The sequence below is a fragment of the Heptranchias perlo genome, chromosome 10 (assembly GCF_035084215.1).
Source record: "Heptranchias perlo isolate sHepPer1 chromosome 10, sHepPer1.hap1, whole genome shotgun sequence".
In the NCBI taxonomy this organism is placed as follows: Eukaryota; Metazoa; Chordata; class Chondrichthyes; order Hexanchiformes; family Hexanchidae; genus Heptranchias; species Heptranchias perlo.
In genome coordinates, this window is record NC_090334.1 from 77,263,765 (window position 1) to 77,283,614 (window position 19,850).

At 41.9% G+C, this 19,850-nt stretch overlaps 1 protein-coding gene across 3 annotated transcripts in view; it reads right to left on the reverse strand.

The window, feature by feature from the left end:
• The window catches only part of ston2 (stonin 2), a 133,368-nt gene that overhangs the window by 28,575 nt on the left and 84,943 nt on the right, over positions 1–19,850 (reverse strand). For all 3 annotated transcript variants that reach the window (XM_067992043.1, XM_067992042.1, XM_067992044.1), the window contains one exon: positions 8,413–10,776. In XM_067992043.1, the coding sequence (XP_067848144.1) occupies positions 8,413–10,776 (2,364 nt within the window). The remainder of the gene's footprint in view (positions 1–8,412; positions 10,777–19,850) is intronic.

Consider the following 19,850-nt stretch of genomic DNA (forward strand, 5'->3'; position numbering starts at 1 on the left):
CACACACATACTTTCAGCTGAAATCAACGTTCAGGATAACAAATCAGAAGTGGGAACCCTGGCCAATCCTCTCCCCCTCAAACCACAAGCCAACAGGAAAGCCAATTACAAAGGTATGAGAGGCGAGTTATCAAAGGTAGATTGGGAAATCAAATTAAAGGGTTTGACAGTTGAAAAGCAACGGCAAACATTTAAAGAAATATTTCAATATTCTCAACAAATATACATTCCATTGAGAAATAAAAACTCCATGGGAAAACTGATTCACTTGTGGCTAACTAAAGAAGTTAAGGAGAGTATTAGATTGAAAGAAGAGGCATATAATGTTGCCAAGAAGAGTAATAAGCCTGGGGATTGGGAGAGTTTTAGAAACCGACAAAGGACGACCTAAAAATTGATAAAAAGGGAGAAAATAGAATATGAAAGTAAACTAGCAAGAAATATAAAAACGGACTGCAAGAGCTTCTACAAGTATGTAAAAAGGAATAGAGGAGCAAAAGCAAACATTGGTCCCCTAGAGGCTGAGACAGGAGAAATTCTAATGGGGAATCAGGAAATGGCAGATGCGTTATACAAATATTTTGCATCTGTCTTCACAGTAGAAGACACAAAAAGCATACCAAAAATAGTGGGGAGCCAAGGGGTAAATGAGAGTGGGGAACTTAAAACAATTAATATCACTAAAGAAAAAGTAGCAGACAAACTAATGGGACTAAATGGTGACAAATCCCATGGATCTGATGGCCTACATCCCAGGGTTCTAAAAGAGGTGGATGCAGAGATAGTGGATGCATTGGTTATCATCTTCCAAAATTCTCTAGATTCTAGTGGACTGGAAGGTATCAAACGTTACCTCGCTATTCAAAAAGGGAGGGAGAGAGAAAATAGGGAACTACAGGCCAGTTAGCCTGACATCGGTCGTTGGGAAAATGCTGGAATCCATTATCAAGAAAGTGGTAACAGGGCACTTAGAAAATCATAATATGATTAGGCAGAGCGATCATGGTTTTACGAAAGGGAAATCGTGTTTGACAAATTAATTAAGAGGTTTTTTTTGAGGATGTAACTAGCAGGGTAGATTTTTAAAAGCCATTCGATAAGGTGCCACATCAAAGGTTTACACAAGGTAAGGGCTCATAGGGTTGGGAGTAATATATTAGCACGGATAGAGGATTGGTTAAAGGACAGAAAACAGAGAGTAGGGATAAACGGGTCATTCTTAGGTTGGCAGGCTGTAACTAGTGGGGTGCTGGAAGGATCAGTGCACGTTCCCCTCCAAGTCACACACCATCCCGACTTGGAAATATATCGCCGTTCCTTCATTGTCGCTGGGTCAAAATCCTGGAACTCCCTTCCTAACAGCATTGTGGGAGAACCGTCACCACACGGACTGCAGCGGTTCAAGAAGGCGGCTCACCACCACCTTCTCGAGGGCAATTAGGGATGGGCAATAAATGCCGGCCTTGCCAGCGACGCCCACATCCCGTGAACGAATAAAAAAAAATTTTAAAAAGCTATTTACAATCTATATTAATGACTTAGATGAAGGGAACGAGTGTAATGTATCCAAGTTTGCTGACGATAAAAGCTAGGTGGGAAAGCAAGCTATGAGGAGGACATGAAGAGTCTGCAAAGGGATTTAGACAGGTTAAGTGAGTGGGCAAGAAGGTGGTAGATGGAGTATAATGTGGGGAACTGTGAGGTTATTCACTTTTGTAGGAAGAATAGAAAAACAGAATATTTGTTAAATGGTGAGAAACTATTAAATGTTGGTATTCAGAGAGATTTGGGTGTCCTTGTACAAGAAACACAAAAAAAGTTAATTGCAGGTACAGCAGGCAATTAGGAAAGCAAATGGCATGTTGGCCTTTATTGCAAGGGGGTTGGAGTACAAGAGTAAGGAAGTCTTATTACAGTTGTACAGGGCATTAGTGAGACCTCATCTGGAGAACTGCGTACAGTTTTGGTCTCCTTATACTTGCCTTGGAGGCGGTGCATTGAAGGTTCACTAAATTAATTCCTGGGATGAGAGAGTTGTCCTAGGAGGAGAGGTTGAGTAGAATGGGCCTATACTCTCTGGAGTTTAGAAGAATGAGAGGTGATCTCATTGAAACATATAAGATTCTGAGGGGGCTTGACAGGGTAGACGCTGAGAGATTGCTTCCCCTGGCGAGAGAGTCTAGAACCAGGGGGCATAGTCGCAGGATAAGGGGTCGGTCATTCAAGACAGAGATGAGGAGGAATTTCTTCACACAGAGGGTTGTGAATATTTGGAATTCTCTACCCCAGAGGGCTGTGAATGCTGAGTCATTGAATATATTCAAGGCTGAGATAGATAGATTTTTGGACTCTCGGGGAATCAAGGGATATGGGGATTGGGCGGGAAAGTGGAGTTGAGGTCTAAGATCAGCCATGATCTGAATGAATGGCGGAGGAGGCTCGAGGGGCCGTGTGGCCTACTCCTGCTCCTCTTTCTTATGCTCTTATGAAAAGTTAAAGTGAAGAAAACCCTTTAGGGATGATTTTCTGAGTTAATGATGCTGGCAAACAAGGATCCCCACTGGCAGCACAAACTCGGAAAATTACTCTCTTTATGCTGTCAAATCCCACAATTGAAGTGATCATTCGTAAAGTTAAAGAATTTTAAATGAATGGAATTCAATTTTAGCGTTTTCATTCTCTCCTGCCTTTTTATGTTTATTAAACAGCCATCTGCTATCTTCAATGCAATACGTCAATTAAATTGGAGACTTTTTACTCTTAATACAAGGATGCATCAGACTGGCTCAATTCAGCCATACAAAGCAACAAGCTAGGCAATGACCATCTCCAACAAGAGAGAGTCGAACCACCTCCCTTTGACATTCAATGGCATTACCATCGCCGAATCCCCCACCATCAACATCCTGGGGGTCACCATTGACCAGAAACTTAACTGGACCAGCCACATACTGTGGCTACAAGAGCAGGTCAGAGGCTGGGTATTCTGCGGCGAGTGACTCATCTCCTGACTCCCCAAAGCCTTTCCACCATCTACAAGGCACAGGTCAGGAGCGTGATGGAATACTCTCCACTTGCTTGGATGAGTGCAGCTCCAACAACACTCAAGAAGATCGACACCATCCAGGACAAAGCAGCCCACTTGATTGGCACCCCATCCACCACCCTAAACATTCACTCCCTTCACCACCAGCGCACCGTGGCTGTCGTCTGTACCATCCACAGGATGCACTGCAGCAACTAGCCAAGGCTTCTTTTGACAGCACCTCCCAAACCCGCGACCTCTACCACCTAGAAGGACAAGGGCAGTAGGCACATGGGAACAACACCACCTGCACGTTCCCCTCCAAGTCACACACCATCCCGACTTGGAAATATATCGCCGTTCCTTCATTGTCGCTGGGTCAAAATCCTGGAACTCCCTACTTAACAGCACTGTGGGAGAACCTTCACCACACGGACTGCAGCGGTTCAAGAAGGCGGCTCACCACCATCTTCTCAAGGGCAATTAGGGATGGGGAATAAATGCTGGCCTTGCCAGCGACGCCCACATCCCATGAACGAATTAAAAAAAAGTTCCTAACAATTTGCCTTTCCTGTTAGATGGCTAAGTAACTATTTTTAATTTTCTGAATAAATACATTAATCAAATTTTTAAAAAAATGATACAATATGCTACAGACCACTACTGAAAATATTGACCGCAGGGGAGGGCTGAGGAATGCATCATAGTGGTCAGGTCATGTCTGGAAAGGTGATGCAAGAAGCCTGAGGGTAGAATCGGACACAAAAGTTTATGAATTCTTCAGTAATTCAGCAAAAACAACATGCTCTTTTCATGCTTCACACCACATTTTTTTACTTTCCATCTCAAATGACAGCATCAAGGAGTTGCAGGTCAGGTATGCAGATTAGATTAAAATGAAGTTTCCCTATACACTGGCCTCAAAATTTGCCTTAATCCCAAAGCAGCATGGGCCTCCCTCCTGCTGAATCAGATTTTTTTTTAATATTCGTTCACGGGATGTGGGCGTCGCTGGCAAGGCCGGCATTTATTGCCCATCCCTAATTGCCCTCGAGAAGGTGGTGGTGAGCCGCCTTCTTGAACCGCTGCAGTCCGTGTGGTGACGGTTCTCCCACAGTGCTGTTAGGAAGGGAGTTCCAGGATTTTGACCCAGCGACAATGAAGGAACGGCGATATATTTCCAAGTCGGGATGGTGTGTGACTTGGAGGGGAACGTGCAGGTGGTGTTGTTCCCATGCGCCTGCTGCCCTTGTCCTTCTAGGTGGTAGAGGTCGCGGGTTTGGGAGGTGCTGTCGAAGAAGCCTTGGCGAGTTGCTGCAGTGCATCCTGTGGATGGTGCACACTGCAGCCACAGTGCGCCGGTGGTGAAGGGAGTGAATGTTTAGGGTGGTGGATGGGGTGCCAATCAAGCGGGCTGCTTTATCTTGGATGGTGTCGAGCTTCTTGAGTGTTGTTGGAGCTGCACTCATCCAGGCAAGTGGAGAGTATTCCATCACACTCCTGACTTGTGCCTTGTAGATGGTGGAAAGGCTTTGGGGAGTCAGGTGAGTCACTCGCCGCAGAATACCCAGCCTCTGACCTGCTCTCGTAGCCACAGTATTTATATGGCTGGTCCAGTTAAGTTTCTGGTCAATGGTGACCCCCAGGATGTTGATGGTGGGGGATTCGGCGATGGTAATGCCGTTGAATGTCAAGGGGAGGTGGTTAGACTCTCTCTTGTTGGAGATGGTCATTGCCTGGCACTTATCTGGCGCGAATGTTACTTGCATCTCAGTTTTTTATATCAACATTTCTTGTGTCTTCTCTGAACTAGACTTTCAATTTAATGGCAATTTTTGGGCAATTCTATGCTGTAGACTCATGCTTACAAGGAACTGGATTACGACTACAACAAAAACAACTTGCATTTATATAGGGCCTTTAACGTAGTAAAACATCCCAAGGTACTTCACAGGAGCATTATCAAACAAAATTTGACACCGAGCCACATAAGGAGATACTAGAACAGGTAGAGGTAGGTTTTAAGGAGCGTCTTAAAGGACGAGAGCGAGGTAGAGAGGCGGACAGGTTTGGGGAGGCAATTCCAGAGCTTAGGGCTCCACAGTGGAATTCCACAGCTGTAGGCATGGCTGCCAATGGTGGGGTGAAGGAAATGGGGGATGCACAAGAGGCCAGAATTGCAGGGACACAGAGTTCTCAAAGGATTGTAGGAGGTTATAGAGCTATCAAATAATTTTCTAGGAATAAGTAAAAGGGTAATTTTTTTTTAATATGAAAATGTTCTGTGGCTAAGGGCCACTTGAATATGGAGTGAGATGTTTTGCAGAGGTGAGAAAGATGCATACCTTAAAATCCATCAAAAATCAAGTGTACATGCTTTGACAACTAACTCAAAGCCATCTCCACCCAGCCTTTACTTAACATATAGAATCATAGAATGGTTACAGCACGGAAGGAGGCGATTCGGCCCGTCGAGTCTGTGCAAGAGCATCCAGCTAGTCCCACTCTCCCGCCCTTTCCCTATAGCCCTGCAAATCTTTTCCCTTCAGGTGCTTATCCAATTCCCTTTTGAAAGCCACGATTGAATCTGACTCCACCACCCCCTCAGTCAGTGCATTCCAGATCTTAACCACTCGCTGTGTTAAAAAGTTTTTCCTCATGTCGCCTCTGGTTCTTTTGCCAATCACGTTAAATCTATGTCCTCTGATTCTTGACCCTTCCGCCAATGGGAACAGTTTCTCTCTACCTGCTCTGCCTAGACCTTTCATGATTTTGAATACCTCTATCAAATCTCCTCTCAACCATCTCTGCTCTAAGGAGAACAATCCCAGCTTCCCCATTCTATCCACGTAATTGAAGTCCTTCATCCCTGGAACTATTCTAGTACATCTCTTCTGCACCCTCTCTAAGGCCTTCACATCCTTCTGAAAGTGCGGTGCCCAGAACTGGACACAATACTCCAGTTGTGGCTGAACCAGTGTTTTATGAAGGTTCATTCATAACTTCCTTGCTTTTGTACTCTATAGAATCGTAGAAAGGTTACAGCAAGGAAGGAGGCCATTCGGCCCATCGAGTCCATGCCAGCTCTATGCAAGAGCAATCCAGCTAGTCCCACTCCCCCACCCTATCCCCGTAGCCCTGCAAACTTTTTCTTTTTAAGTACCTATCCAGTTTCCTTTTGAAGGCCATGATTGAATCTGACTCCACCACCCCCTCTGGCGTGCATTCCAGATCCTAACCACTTGCTGGGTAAAAAAGTTTTTCCTCATGTCACCTTTGGTTCTTTTGCCAATCACCTTAAATCTATGTCCTCTGGTTCTTGACCCTTCTGCCAATTGGAACAGTTTCTCTCTATTTATTATGTCTAGACCCTTCATGATTTTAAATACCTCTATCAAATTGCCTCTCAACCTTCTCTGTTCCAAGGAGATCAACCCCAGCTCCTCCAATCCATCCACGTAACTAAAGCCCCTCATCCCTGGAATCATTCTAGTAAACCTTTTCTGCGCCCTCTCTAACACCTTCACATCTTTCCTAAAGTGCGGTGCCCAGAACTGGACACAATACTCCAGTTGTGGTCGAACCAGTGTTTTATAAAGATTCATCATGACTTCCTTGCTTTTGTACACTATGCCTCTACCTTCTAGAGGCATAGTGTAGAGAGCCTCTATTTATAAAACCCAGGATCCTGTATGCTTTTTTTTAAACTGCTTTCTCAACCTGCCCTGCCACCTTCAACGACCTGTGCACATATACCTGCAGATCTCTGTTCCTGTACCCCTTTTAGAATTGTGTCCTCTAGTTTCTATTGCCTCTCCTCGTTCTTCCTACCAAAATGTACCATTTCACACTTTTCTGTGTTAAATTTCATCTGACACGTGTCTGTCCATTCCACCAGCCTGTCTGTGTCCTCTTGAAGTCTATCACTATCCTCCTCACTGTTCACTACACTTCCAAGTTTTGTGTCATCTGCAAATTTGGAAATTGTGTCCTGTACACCCAAGTCCAAGTCATTAATATATATCAAGAAAAGCAGTGGTCCTAGTACCGACCACTGTATACCAGTCCGAAACACAACCGGTCACCACCACTCTCTGTTTCCTGTCACTTAGCCAATTTCGTATCCAAGCTGCCACTTTTATTCCATGAGCTTCAGCTATGATGACAAGCCTATTATGGAGCACTTTATCAAACGCCTTTTGGAAGTCCATATACACCACATCAACCGCATTGCCCTGATCAACCCTCTGTTACCTAATCAAAAAACTCAATCAAGTTAGTTAAACACATATCACAGGCTGGACGGGCAGGAATAGCATGCATTGTTTGTGTGAGGCACCAAAAAAGGCAACCAAGCGGCATTTTAAATATAATCAAATTCCACTTGTAATCCTGAAGGACATCCGATTACATGCTCTAATAAATAGTGCACGGCACCAAAATACAATATAAAAAGAGCATCTTGCATTTGCCTATTTACTAAGCAAGTTGCAGGTTTTCACGACTCAGAAGTTACTCTACAACCACAACCTTTCTGCAATAGGAAGATCAGGACATTAGGAACAGGAGTAGGCCATTCAGTGAAATCAGGCTGATCCCCTGTAGTGAACAGTGAGGTGGATAGTGACAGACTTCAAGAGGACACAGGGCATAATCAGTATTGCTCTTTTTTATAGTTAATTGGGAGTAGAATTTCACCCTATCGTGAATTGGATTCAAACCAAGGCCTCAGGAGGTGTTAGGATAACATTCTAACCCAGTGGGCCACTTAATTCACCTTTGTAAGAGAACTCCGCTCTTAATATTACATATTTCCAACAGGCATAATGAAAACACTCCAATATTTTAAGAATTCTCTCAAGCACAAATTAGAAACAATCTGAATAAGAATTTCCCTTATAAGATCAATTTCCATCAAACATTATTACAATTATATAGCTCTGATCATTTTTGGTTTTGAATAAGGCCCCACATACAAATATGTCCATCTATGCAGAGATCACAAAATGTTTCAATTTCATTCATCCCAAGCTGACAAACAGGATTTTTGCAACAGAAGTATTTTCTCTATATTTCCATTACTTTACGAAATTTGGGATTGTCAGGAGGTAAATGAAAAGAATAATAATTATTTTTTAAACTACAATGCATTAACATGTCAATGACATTGTCATGAATTCTTTTGATACACAGCTTGTCAGCTAGTTTTATTTAACCTAAATTGTGTCTGGAGACAGAATTTCTTATTTGGTAACTTTCAACTTTTTCCTTCATTGTCCTTTATAGTACAACCATAACCAACATCATACTTTGGTGAAAAGAAAGAGACTGGTCAGGACAAAATATAGTAAGAGCTTCTGCACATCAACAGCCCAACTGGCACTCACCTGAATTTTTGTCTGGAAGTCTGTTGATCCTCCATACAATAGACTTAAAGGCATGCTCATACTTGGCACTTCCCAGTGTTACTCTCATTACAGGTTCAGAGCCAGACACGCTAGCACTCCCAAAGCTGGCACTCCTATTCACTCTGGCTTTCAGGGACTTCTCTCGTAAGACACCTTCTCGTCGAAAGTTCTTAACCCAATCTACTGGCACTGGATATCGAATCATCACGTTTTCACAAGGTATTGCTGCAAATAGGTCCCGATTGGACACGAACCCTGATGACATCACCAACCAAGATTGAAGTTCTACTTCGGCCCCCTTAACAGTAGCTACGGTTTTAAGGGAGAAAGGAAGTGTCTTCTCACCAAATGTAGCCCTGAAACGCATTAACTCAAACCTATGACCATCTAATGGTAAAAACTTAATTAGTCTAGAGTCTTTGAATTCATCAACATCACCACATTTGTGGAACTGGCAGTCATTCATTTTAATCCACTTAGTTGTGGTTGTGGGAATAATGTCGTCCCTGGAGACAACTTCATTTCCCTTCATTTGAATATCATTGAAGCCTATCCTGCATTCTGGCATCCCAGAAACAAAAGCCAGAACGCGGACGTGAGTGACCACAGAGTGTTGGATGAGTTTGTTGACATCTTTGGCCACAATACCTCTAAATTCGTCCTGTACTTCCACTGTTATCTCTTCCTCAAAGTAATTGGCACAAATATCTCTGGCAGTTGGCAGTTTCATTAGTGTATCCTGAACTGCAGTCACAAAGCTTACATAATCTTCATAACATGTGGTGCCCAGTTTGATCACCTGCACCTTGACTGGTGCTTGTACTACTGATGGCATGGGATGGTATTTCCGTTTTTCCCTGTATAATACTTGATCTATTCTTATAGTGTGTATTTTCCCATTTTCATCGAAGTTCTGGAGTTTGAGTTCAGACAGCTCATGGCAGGGCAGAAGTTGGACCTCTCTAAAAGGTTTTTCAAGACCCTTTTCATAAAAAAGTTGTAAACATGCATTATCTAGCAGTTTGACATATATAGGTCCCCAGTGCCTTGATGACATTATGTTCTTTTTCTCAGGTATTCTCAGCATCATTGGCCAGCCATCTTTAGGCTGCAGGTGAATAAAGTTAAATGTGAAGCTTTCTGTCTCTGGTGAGTACAAAGGGTCATCCAGTAAGGTAGGGCTATCAAGCTGATCTGGATCTACAATTTGGATTTGTTTAAGCTGAGTTAGCGCTTCAAAGTGAGGGCTGCAGTTCATTGAGTCGTCTGTAAATACGGGATTTAGAGAATTATTGAACATAACGGAATCCCTTTGACCACTGATGTGAGAACTGGAAAATGGGGAGTCAGGAGAATGACCAAATGACATAATAGAATCCCTTTGACTATTGATTTTAACATCAGAAAATGGGGAAATTGGACCTGGTAAATTTATGAAAACAGAATCCCTTTGATCATTCACATCTGCAGCAGGAAATTGTGAGACCAGATCTGGAGAATTCCTGAATACAGCAGAATTCCTTTGATTACTGGTTTTTACATCAGAAAATGGGGGGATCAGATCCTCAGAATTGCTGAATATAATTGAATCCCTTTGATTACTGATTTTTACATCAGAAAATGGAGGGATTGGATTTGGTGAATTTATGAAAACAGAATCCCTTTGATCATTTATATTTATAGCAGGAAATGGAGATATCAGATCTGGAGAATTCCTGAGCACAGCCGAATTCCTCTGATCACTTATGTTTCCACCAAAACTTGGGGAAATAGGAATTGGAGAATAATTGGATGACATAATAGAATCCCTTTGACAATTGACATGTGCACTAGAAAATGGAGAGTCAAGTACATTTTGTTGTTGAAAGATCTGAGATTTGTTGGCCAATGAATTCACCAAGACAGATTTTTCGTTTTGGTCAAAGAATGCTCGAAATGGGTTGATTGGTGATGGCTGAACATCACGCAGCGCTTCATCCAAAAAAGGGTTAGTAGTGCGGGCTGGTGAACAGGGGTTTATAGCAGGGTTAATTTGTGCAAACAAGTCATGCTTCTCTTCAGCAGAAAAATCCACCAGATTATTCTTTGATGCTGTTTTTTCGATGCCAGTTTTAGGCCCTAGGAAGATCTTGTCCTTTTCTTGAGCTGTACAGTTATGAGAATTTCCCAGTTTTAAAAGAGATGACTTTACTGGTGCCACAAGATCTGGATCATCATCAAATGTGACCCAGGTTGAAAAACGTGCTGTTGACATTCTGCACCCATTCAGCTGCATATTATCAGGGTGCCTGTTCATTGTTTCCATGTTAGTTTCATCGTGATCATGATAAAAGGAGCCAATGTCTGTAGAGAAAGAAACAAATATTGAAAATAGGGGTTAAAAACAAAACTGAAGGCTAAAATACAGAAATAAAAGAAAATGTGAGAAATGGACCGCAGGTTGACCATGTCTGAAAGAAAACCATGTTAAACTGCTTGAGGTAACTATTCAACAGATTGGTAAACAAGGTGAACAACTTTCTTTAACACATACAGTGGGAATTCTATCAGCCGCCGTAGCTTCAGTGGAAGACTGGCAGAACACAGTTTCAATAGTAACTTTCAAAAGGGAATCGGATAAATACTTGAAGGGGAAAAATTTTCAGGGCTATGGGGAAAGAGCAGGGGAATGGGACTAGCTATGGGGAAAGAGCAGGGGAATGGGACTAATTGGATAGCTCTTTCAAAGAGCCAGCTCAGGCACAATCTCTCAAATGGCCTCCTTCTATGCTATATGGTTCTACGATTCTATGTTTCTGCTGATCTTCCGTCGAAGTAACCACAGCCTATGGGAAGAACACCCTGAGGAAATTCCTGGCGATGGTTTGCTAAAAATCTAACGCTATCCAGTGTAGGGAAGGCTAGAAATAGTATTGAAACAAAAAAATTGTGCTAGAACACCCAACCAATATAAGCTTTTATTACAACCACTTATTAACCATACAAGCTGTGAAGCAAAACAGTGCCCTGAGATACACCTGGAGAAGTTCTTACAAAGCATTTGGGCACAATTCAATGGAAATGATAACTCACTCAGAAATACTTTAACAGAAATATAGTCAAGATACAGGGGAAACCTGTATAAACAGACACTCCCAAAGAAATAGACATCTATTGAGAGACCCAAATAACTTAAATGGCTAAATGGCAAAATATACAAGAGGCACTCAAACTCTGGACACTCGCAAATTACGAACTAAGGACAGCCTTCATTGCGCCAAGTCCTTTTACAACTTAAAACACAGAACTCACAGGTCAGTACGAGGCAGCAGCAGGTGAAAGAAACAGCTTTTGTGGAATGGTGAGCTCTTTACCCAGCATCCATAGTGGCAGAGAAACCGCTCTATCTATGGGATTGAATGCTTGCACAACTTTATTCCGGGGATAGAGTGATTTCTCTGCCGCTGTGGATTTTGGGTAAAGAACTCCCCATTCCACAAAAGCCGAGTCCTTCACAAAAACCGCTGCCACCTCGTGCTGCCTCAGCAGCCTCCCGAATCAAGGAAAGCGCGTGCAAACAGCAAGGGTGGCCGTCTTTTCCTGCCCCAGTGCTGTGACCGTACACTCTTTCAGTGGCTGCTGGCAGCTCCTCTCCCCCTGACCCTGCCATCGTCTTCTTTCCCGCAACTTCTGATGGTGGATCTGCTTCTTTGAGGAACTTTGGTTTTGTGGAGTGAAGATGGATGGCTGTCCCTGGTCTCTCTGCTGCTCTATAAAGTGATGGACAGGCATGTGAGTCCCAGCTATCAATCAGTCTATCTGCAGACTCACTGCTCAACCAGAAAACTGCAGTTTCCCTCCCAAATTTTCTCAATCTGTTCTAAGACTTGCCTTTGGAAGCTTCAATACACTGGCACATCCTGTCATCACACTTACCCCTATTTTTGTCCTGTGACTGCCTTAATGCTGGTAAGAATTGAGGAATGCAGTTCATTACTGAAGTTACACTCTGCTCCAAGTGAGAGCGGCTTGAAATGAAACTGGAATTTAGATTGCAAAACTGTTAAGTGAACAGAGCTGAATGCTATTGTGTGGGAGGGGGATTCTTAGCATTGTTGCAGCTAATTAGGTGCTGATCACAATCTCAATTGGTTCTTCAAGATTGTATATCTTGTTCAAAAAAAAATTGCAACAATCACCATTTTGAAAATAAAGTCACCTGCAAAAAAAGGACAGCCGATTCCAGTCCCCAAGGTGTCCGTAATTACAGGTTTTGGTGTACTTCAAGGGATAATATGGGTGAAAAAGGTAAAATACAAGATTTTGTTACACGAAGGATTGAAAGAATCTGGAGCGCATTGCCACAGAATGCCATAGATGCAGAATAAATTGAAGTGTTTAAAATGGAGACATACTTACTTGGGAATTGAGGATATTAAGAGAAATGTAGAAAAGATGGGGAGTTGGGATCAAACACATGAATCATCTCAACCATGGGAATTCAGCCTGAAATCTTATTACTTTATTTAATAAAATCTATATAAAGGGCTAAGCCAGCAACTTCCAACATCTTCCGATGGTTATGTACATTGCATTTGTAAAACGTAAATTAATCATTCTATCTCAGAGAAAGAAGTCTGTCGTTTGAGGTCACCTGATCTGCCTGGCTTGGGTGGTTTTGTGTTGTCAGAAATCCAAAGGGAAAGGTGTGTTAAATTCAAACAAACTGTTGTGGATTCAGGGGATACATAATTGGCAAATTTTGTCACATGGGTGCAACAGATAAGCAATGGTGATTTTTCTTATGAAGGAGATAAAAATGTTATTCCAATTAATTAACTGAGTATTCTACACATTCTTATCGGAGATTGATGCCACTTCATGAACAGAACACGATTATAGAAAAAGCCATGAAAGTGTTTAATAACACAATTTAACTAATAAAATGTTGTAAGATTCATTTTATTACATTTAGGAAATCAGCTCTTTGATTTTAACTCATTATTTTCTCTTTCCTATACTACATGCCAGGACTGTAAATAGCCTCTGCAGCTACATAACCAATGAGTAGAAAATAGGAGAAACGGTACCCTGGGGGAGAGAGATATGAGAGGGGGAGAGGGACATGAGAGGTTTAGGAGAGAGATATGAGAGAGGGAGAGGGATATGAGAGGGATATGAGAGGGCGAGAGAGATCTGAGAGGGAGAGGGCGAGAGGGATATGAGAGAGATATGAGAGGGAGAGGGCAAGAGGGATATGAGAGAGATATGAGAGGGAGAGAGGGATATGAGAGAGATATGAGAGGGAGAGGGCGAGAGGGATATGAGAGAGAGGGCGAGGGAAATGCCTTTCACAACCTCAGGATGTCCCAAAGCGCTTTAGAGCCAATTAAGTACTTAATGAAATGTAGTTACTGTTGTAATGTAGGAAACACAACAGCCAAAATTGCGCACAGCAAACTCCCACAAACAGCAATGAGAGAATGATGATCTGTTTGGTGATGTTGATTGAGGGCTAAATATTGGCCTGAACACCTTTTTTTCCATCATTTATTTCCATCTTTAGTCTCCCTGTGACAAAGGCAGCTAGCCTCCAATTGATAAACTAGCTGAGATCAGAAACTTGCCATGTGGTAGCCCCACCACTCCTTAGCACAGTTCACCAGTGCCTTTTCACCTTGACTACTCTTAAACCCCATCTGTAATCTAAAATATTACTTACTTGTTAAGTGTAAAATGCAGTCAGAGAATTTAGAATTTGATTCAAGAATCAGAAACAAAAAAAAATGCTCCTTCAGGATTCTTTAACCTGATAAAACCAGATTTATCGCAACATGTTTGAATACACACTATTTAAAAACAAGCTGGCAATACTACAATTTGCTATTTTTACGCTGTGTTCCTGAGCCTGAATTTTACAGTCCACTGAAACTATGTGACTTGCATGTGAATCAATATTACCCAGTGATTACAAGCTAATTAATTTTCCTTCTACATTTAGAATCTGTGTATAAAGAGTTGCATAAAATGAACTAGAGTCTCGTTGAAATGAACACACTGTTGCCATCAGGCTTATTTAGCATACTGGAAATAATATGCTATGGGAAAAATGTTGTGCTTAGAAACGTTTCACGTGACACTCAGCTTACTCCCTCAAATTGCTCCCACTACCAGTGACAGATCTGTAACCAACAGTCCTTCACCCTAGTGTTACATAAATCAAAATGTTCTCTCCAGACAACCCAAATTTGGAAGGACAAAATCTATATATTTGTACTGTTGGCTGTTTCTCACAGCTTAAACGGCCATAACAAAAGTTTCATATGACATTATTATATTTTACTGAAACACTGGTAACAATAACTGTAGCAGGAACAAATAATCACGGTTCAAGAAAGTATACAGCATTAGGTTACTTACCTTTTTATTAAGCCATCTGTATCTCACCCAGCTGTTCCGCTGCACTGAAAGTAACGTCGTGAATGAATAAAGTTCTTTGCCAGAATTCTACCGTTATGCTACTGAGATTTATGTTGCTGAAATAGTCTTCATAGAATCATAGAAAATTACGGCACAGAAGGAGGCCATTTGGCCCATCGTGTCCGTGCCAGCCAAAAAAGAGCTATCCAGCTTAATTCCACTTTCCAACACTTGGTCCGTAGTCCTGGAGGTTACGGCACTTCAAGTGCTCATCCAAGTACTTTTTAAATGAGTTGAGGGTTTCTGCTTCTACCACCCTTTCAGGCAGTGAGTTCCACACCTCCACCATCCCTGGGTGAGAAAATTTCTCCTCAGCTCCCCTCTAATCCTTCTACCAATTACTTTAATTCAATGCCCCTGGTCACTGACCCCTCTGCTAAGGGAAATAGGTCTTCCCTATCCACTCTATCTAGTCCCGTCATAATTTTATATACCTCAATTAAATCTCCTCTCAGCCTCCTTTGTTCCAAAGAAAACAACCCCGGCCTATCCAATCTTTTCTCATAACTAAAATTCTCCAGCCCTGGCAACATTATCGTAAATCTCCTCTGTACCCTCTCTAGTGCAATCACATCTTTCCTGTAATGTGGTGACCAGAACTGTACGCAGTTCTCAAGCCAAGGCCTAACCAATGTTTTATACAGTTCTAGCATAATCTCCCTGTTCTTATATTCCATGCCTCAGTTAATAAAGGAAAGTATCCCGTATGCCTTTTTAACCACCTTACCTACCTGTCCTGCTACCTTCAGGGATCTGTGGACATGCACTCCAAGGTCCCTTTGTTCCTCTACACCTCTCAGTATCCTCCCATTTATTGTGTACTCCCTTGCCTTGTTTGCCCTCCCCAAATGCATTACCTCACACTTCTCTGGATTGAATTCCATTTGTCACTTTTCTGCCCCTCTGACCAGTCCATTGATATCTTCCTGCAGTCTACAGCTTTCCTCCTTACTATCAACCACATGGCCAATTTTTTATCATCTGCAAACTTCTTGATCAAGCCTTCCCACATTCAAGTCCAAATCATTAATATATACCACAAAAAGCAAGGGACCTAGTACTGAGCCTTGTGGGACCCCACTAGAAACAGCCTTCCAGTTGCAAAAACACCCGTCAACCATTACCCTTTGCTTCCTGTCACTGAGCCAATTTTGGATCCAATTTGCCACTTTCCCTTGGATCCCATGGGCTTTTACTTTTTTGACCAGCCTGTCATGTGGGACCTTGTCAAAAGTCTTGCTAAAATCCATGTACACTACATCAAATGCGTTACCCTCATTGACCATCCTTGTTACCTGCTCAAAAAATTCAATCGAATTAGTCAGACATGACCTTCCCTTAACAAATTCATGCTGACTGTCCTTGATTAACCAGTGCCTTTCTAAATGACGATTTATGCTGTCCCTCAGAATCGATTCCAATAATTTGCCCACCACCAAGGTTAGACTGACTGGCCTATAATTACTTCGTCTATCTCTTTCTCCCTTTTTAAACAATGGTATAACATTAGCAGTCCTCCAATCCTCCAGCACCACGCCTGAAGCCAGGGAGAATTAGAAAATGATGGTCAGAGCCTCTGCTATTTCCTCCCTTGTTTCTCTTAACAGCCTGGGATACATTTCATCCGGGCCTGGCGATTTATCTACTTTCAAAGATGCTAATCCCCTTAATACTTCCTTTCACTGTGTTTAGCCCATCCAATATTTCACACTCCTCCTCCTTAACTTCAATCTTCCCCTTTGTAAATGAAAAATCCAGGTCTATTTTAATGGACTGGACAGCTCACTTACACTTTAGTCATAAAAATCACACATGTCAAATCATTAAAGCGGGCAATTGTGGCCATAAACAAGCACCCATGAATTCTTGAGGTTTTGATTTTTTTTTAGTTATGGTTAATTCTTGGAGTACTGCAATAGTAATTTGTAATTTTTTTTTTAGTTGTATGAAATCTCTGCTACCCCATCCCAAGTTGTCCCGTAGTCTTGTGGGTCAACAAACCAGTTGAAGCCAGGACTGCAGTTTGGTGTCATGCTTCTGGGTCTCTATCAATTCTTTTCTGAGTTGGCTCCTGGTGATGGGGCCAGTGGCAACTACCTTTCTGATTTCTCTCAGATGATACTTGAATTCCCCATGGCGACATGAGCGAGATTGGCAAATTAGCAGCATAGGCAAATAAAATCTGTGTTCCACCATTTTGTGGCCCATCAGTTGGTACTGTGCCACTGCATTGCAAACTATCAATTTTCATTCTCCTCTCCTCTTATGAAGTGGAGATGCCAGTGATGGACTGGGGTTAACAATTGTAAACAATTTTACAACACCAAGTTATAGTCCAACGATTTTATTTTTAATCCCACAAGCTTTCGGGGGCTTTCCCCTTCCTCAGGCGGTGTGGAAATTATGAAGGCATTGAGTTGTACCAGTAGGACTATGGTACCTTGCCCAAATGGCCATTCTTCATGTATGAGCCTGGATAGTAAGCATCAATGGGCTATTCAACCAATTGAGGACATCACAGATGGGCCTGTTCCCTTCCTCATCTGATGACTGCTTTCCAATAAGGGTCACTGGAACACATTCAGGATTGGGAACTCTGGTTAGTTTCTCTCCTCGCTATCTCAGTGGCAATAAGATTAACTATATTGGTGGTTGAGATCAACTAACAACATAGATCTGGGATCAAAACTAGGACCCCTTCTGGGTCTACATAGTCAGTACCACACCAATTGGTGCATTTATCCACTGAGTCATCAAGGGAGCTCCTTGTATCAATTGTTAAATACAGTAACAAATAGTACACAAAGATTTAGTTTTAACAGGACTTGCATTGTATTCTCTCCTTTGGCCTTTAGCCAAATATTTTTCCCGTTGAAGAACGATCCTCTCCAAGGTTGCCACGACTTACCTTCCTCTGTTATTACAGCTTTCTTCAATGTCACCACCCACTTTCTCAAGGGCACTTGTAGCCACTATTATTCTCCCACAAAAACACAAAATGGACTATCAAAATTTCTAAAGCAAATATTAATTTCTTAGACGGATGGTTTTTAAAAAAAAATTATACAACCAACAATGCGCATAGCATGGCATGGCCAAACATTTCAAATTTAAAAACCCACATCCCTCTGTAAGCTTTAATTTTCACCTGTGCCAATTGGCGCTTTGTTGTGTATTGGAAAGAAGCAACCAAGTTATGACAAATTTAAATGTGGAAGTTTTAGGAGCTTATCCTAAAATTATATGAAGAATGTTGGGAGATTTAACCCTTTCACAAGTCAAACTTGTTACAGAAAACCTCTTTTCATTGTGTCAAGACAATTGTGATACTGTATGTGAATTATTTTTTCTATTTAAAGTTTATTTGTGCTCAACAGGGCAAGCATGTTGGGGCTGGAGCAATGAACATTTTTCCACTTCTGTCATCAAATGTCAGCATGAAAGAACTCCCAGGCCAGGTCTGCATGCAGAGTAAAAATCACTTCTCTGCCGCAACAATGCGTCTTCGCACCAATGTGGATAGAACACTTACTATTGTATCAGTATGAATTCTTCCTTTTCTTACAACAGCCAATTTGTGGGTAGTTTTATGCCTATTAATCATATTCATAACTATGTAACCAACAGAAATGGAAATTTAAATATTTTGCTACTTGAAAGGACCCTTCCTACTTCCAAGACCACTTTTGTTATTTTTATATACTTATTAAACAATGCACTAAACTTAAAGTCCCTGTTTCTTATGTTGTGTGAGTGAAGCACCATGTATGCTGTGGCTAATGTGAAAACCTACACACACCTCTCAGCAAATCCACATCTCCTGTTCTGTTGTATAAAAGGGAAATTAGTGACAATGCCAAGGTTCCCATGTGCTATCATAGATTTTGAATATCTACAGGAACACACGAAATGCACTGCATCACAAAATAAATTATTTCATTAGCTGCTGACTTTCAGTTCACATTTATTTTTCATTATTACTTACCTTTCAGTTCTTACAGAAACATTAGCACACCACATCTGATCCATGCATAGATATGTTTCATTTGTTTTCTAATGTAAACGTTTTGACTTCTCCTTCTCTCTTTATTTTCTATTAAGACTGCCCTTATGCCTTTTATTAACAGGCATACAGGAATAGCCCAGGGTAACCTGTCCTTTCCCTTACATTCTTTTTGGAAGGAAAGCACCAAACATGCTTGGCTCCTTGTCATGATGGCACAGATAAAACTGTGAACTCACTATGTGGGGATATTGTGGGCCGAGTCTTCATTAGAGCACCAACAAGCTGCATTCGGTGATGCCATTTAGTACAAATTGTTCATAAAAGTGTGAGACATGTCACATTCAACTGTAACAAAAACAGTCCACAGGATTTTATCTATTTTAATTACAACACCTTTTGGCAAAAGGTTATAAGCAGTTTAAACTACAACGAGGTTTTAGAATTTCTACCCCAGAGTCCCGTGGATGCTCAGTCACTGAGTATATTCAAGACTGAGATCGATAGATTTTTGGACTCTAAGGGAATCCAGGGATATGGGGATCGGGTGGGAAAGTGGAGTTGAGGTCAAAGATCAGCCATGATCTTACTGAATGGAGGAGCAGGCTCGAGGGGCCGTATGGCCTACTCTTGCTTCATATGTTCTAAAGTTTGTGTATCCGACCCCATACCCACTCCATCGCCAAGACCGCCTACTTCCACCTCCATAGTAACACCCATCTATACCCCTGCCTCAGCCCATCTGCTCCTGAAACCCTCATCCATGCTTTTGTTACCTCCACCCTCGACTATTCCAATGCTCTTCTGGTCGGCATCCCATCTTGCACCCTCCGTGAACTTGAGCTCATCCAAAACTCTGCTGCCTGTATCCTAACCAAGTCTCGTTCACCCATCACCTCTCTGCTCACTAACCTACATTGGCTACCGGTCCAGCAATGCTTTGAATTTAAAATTC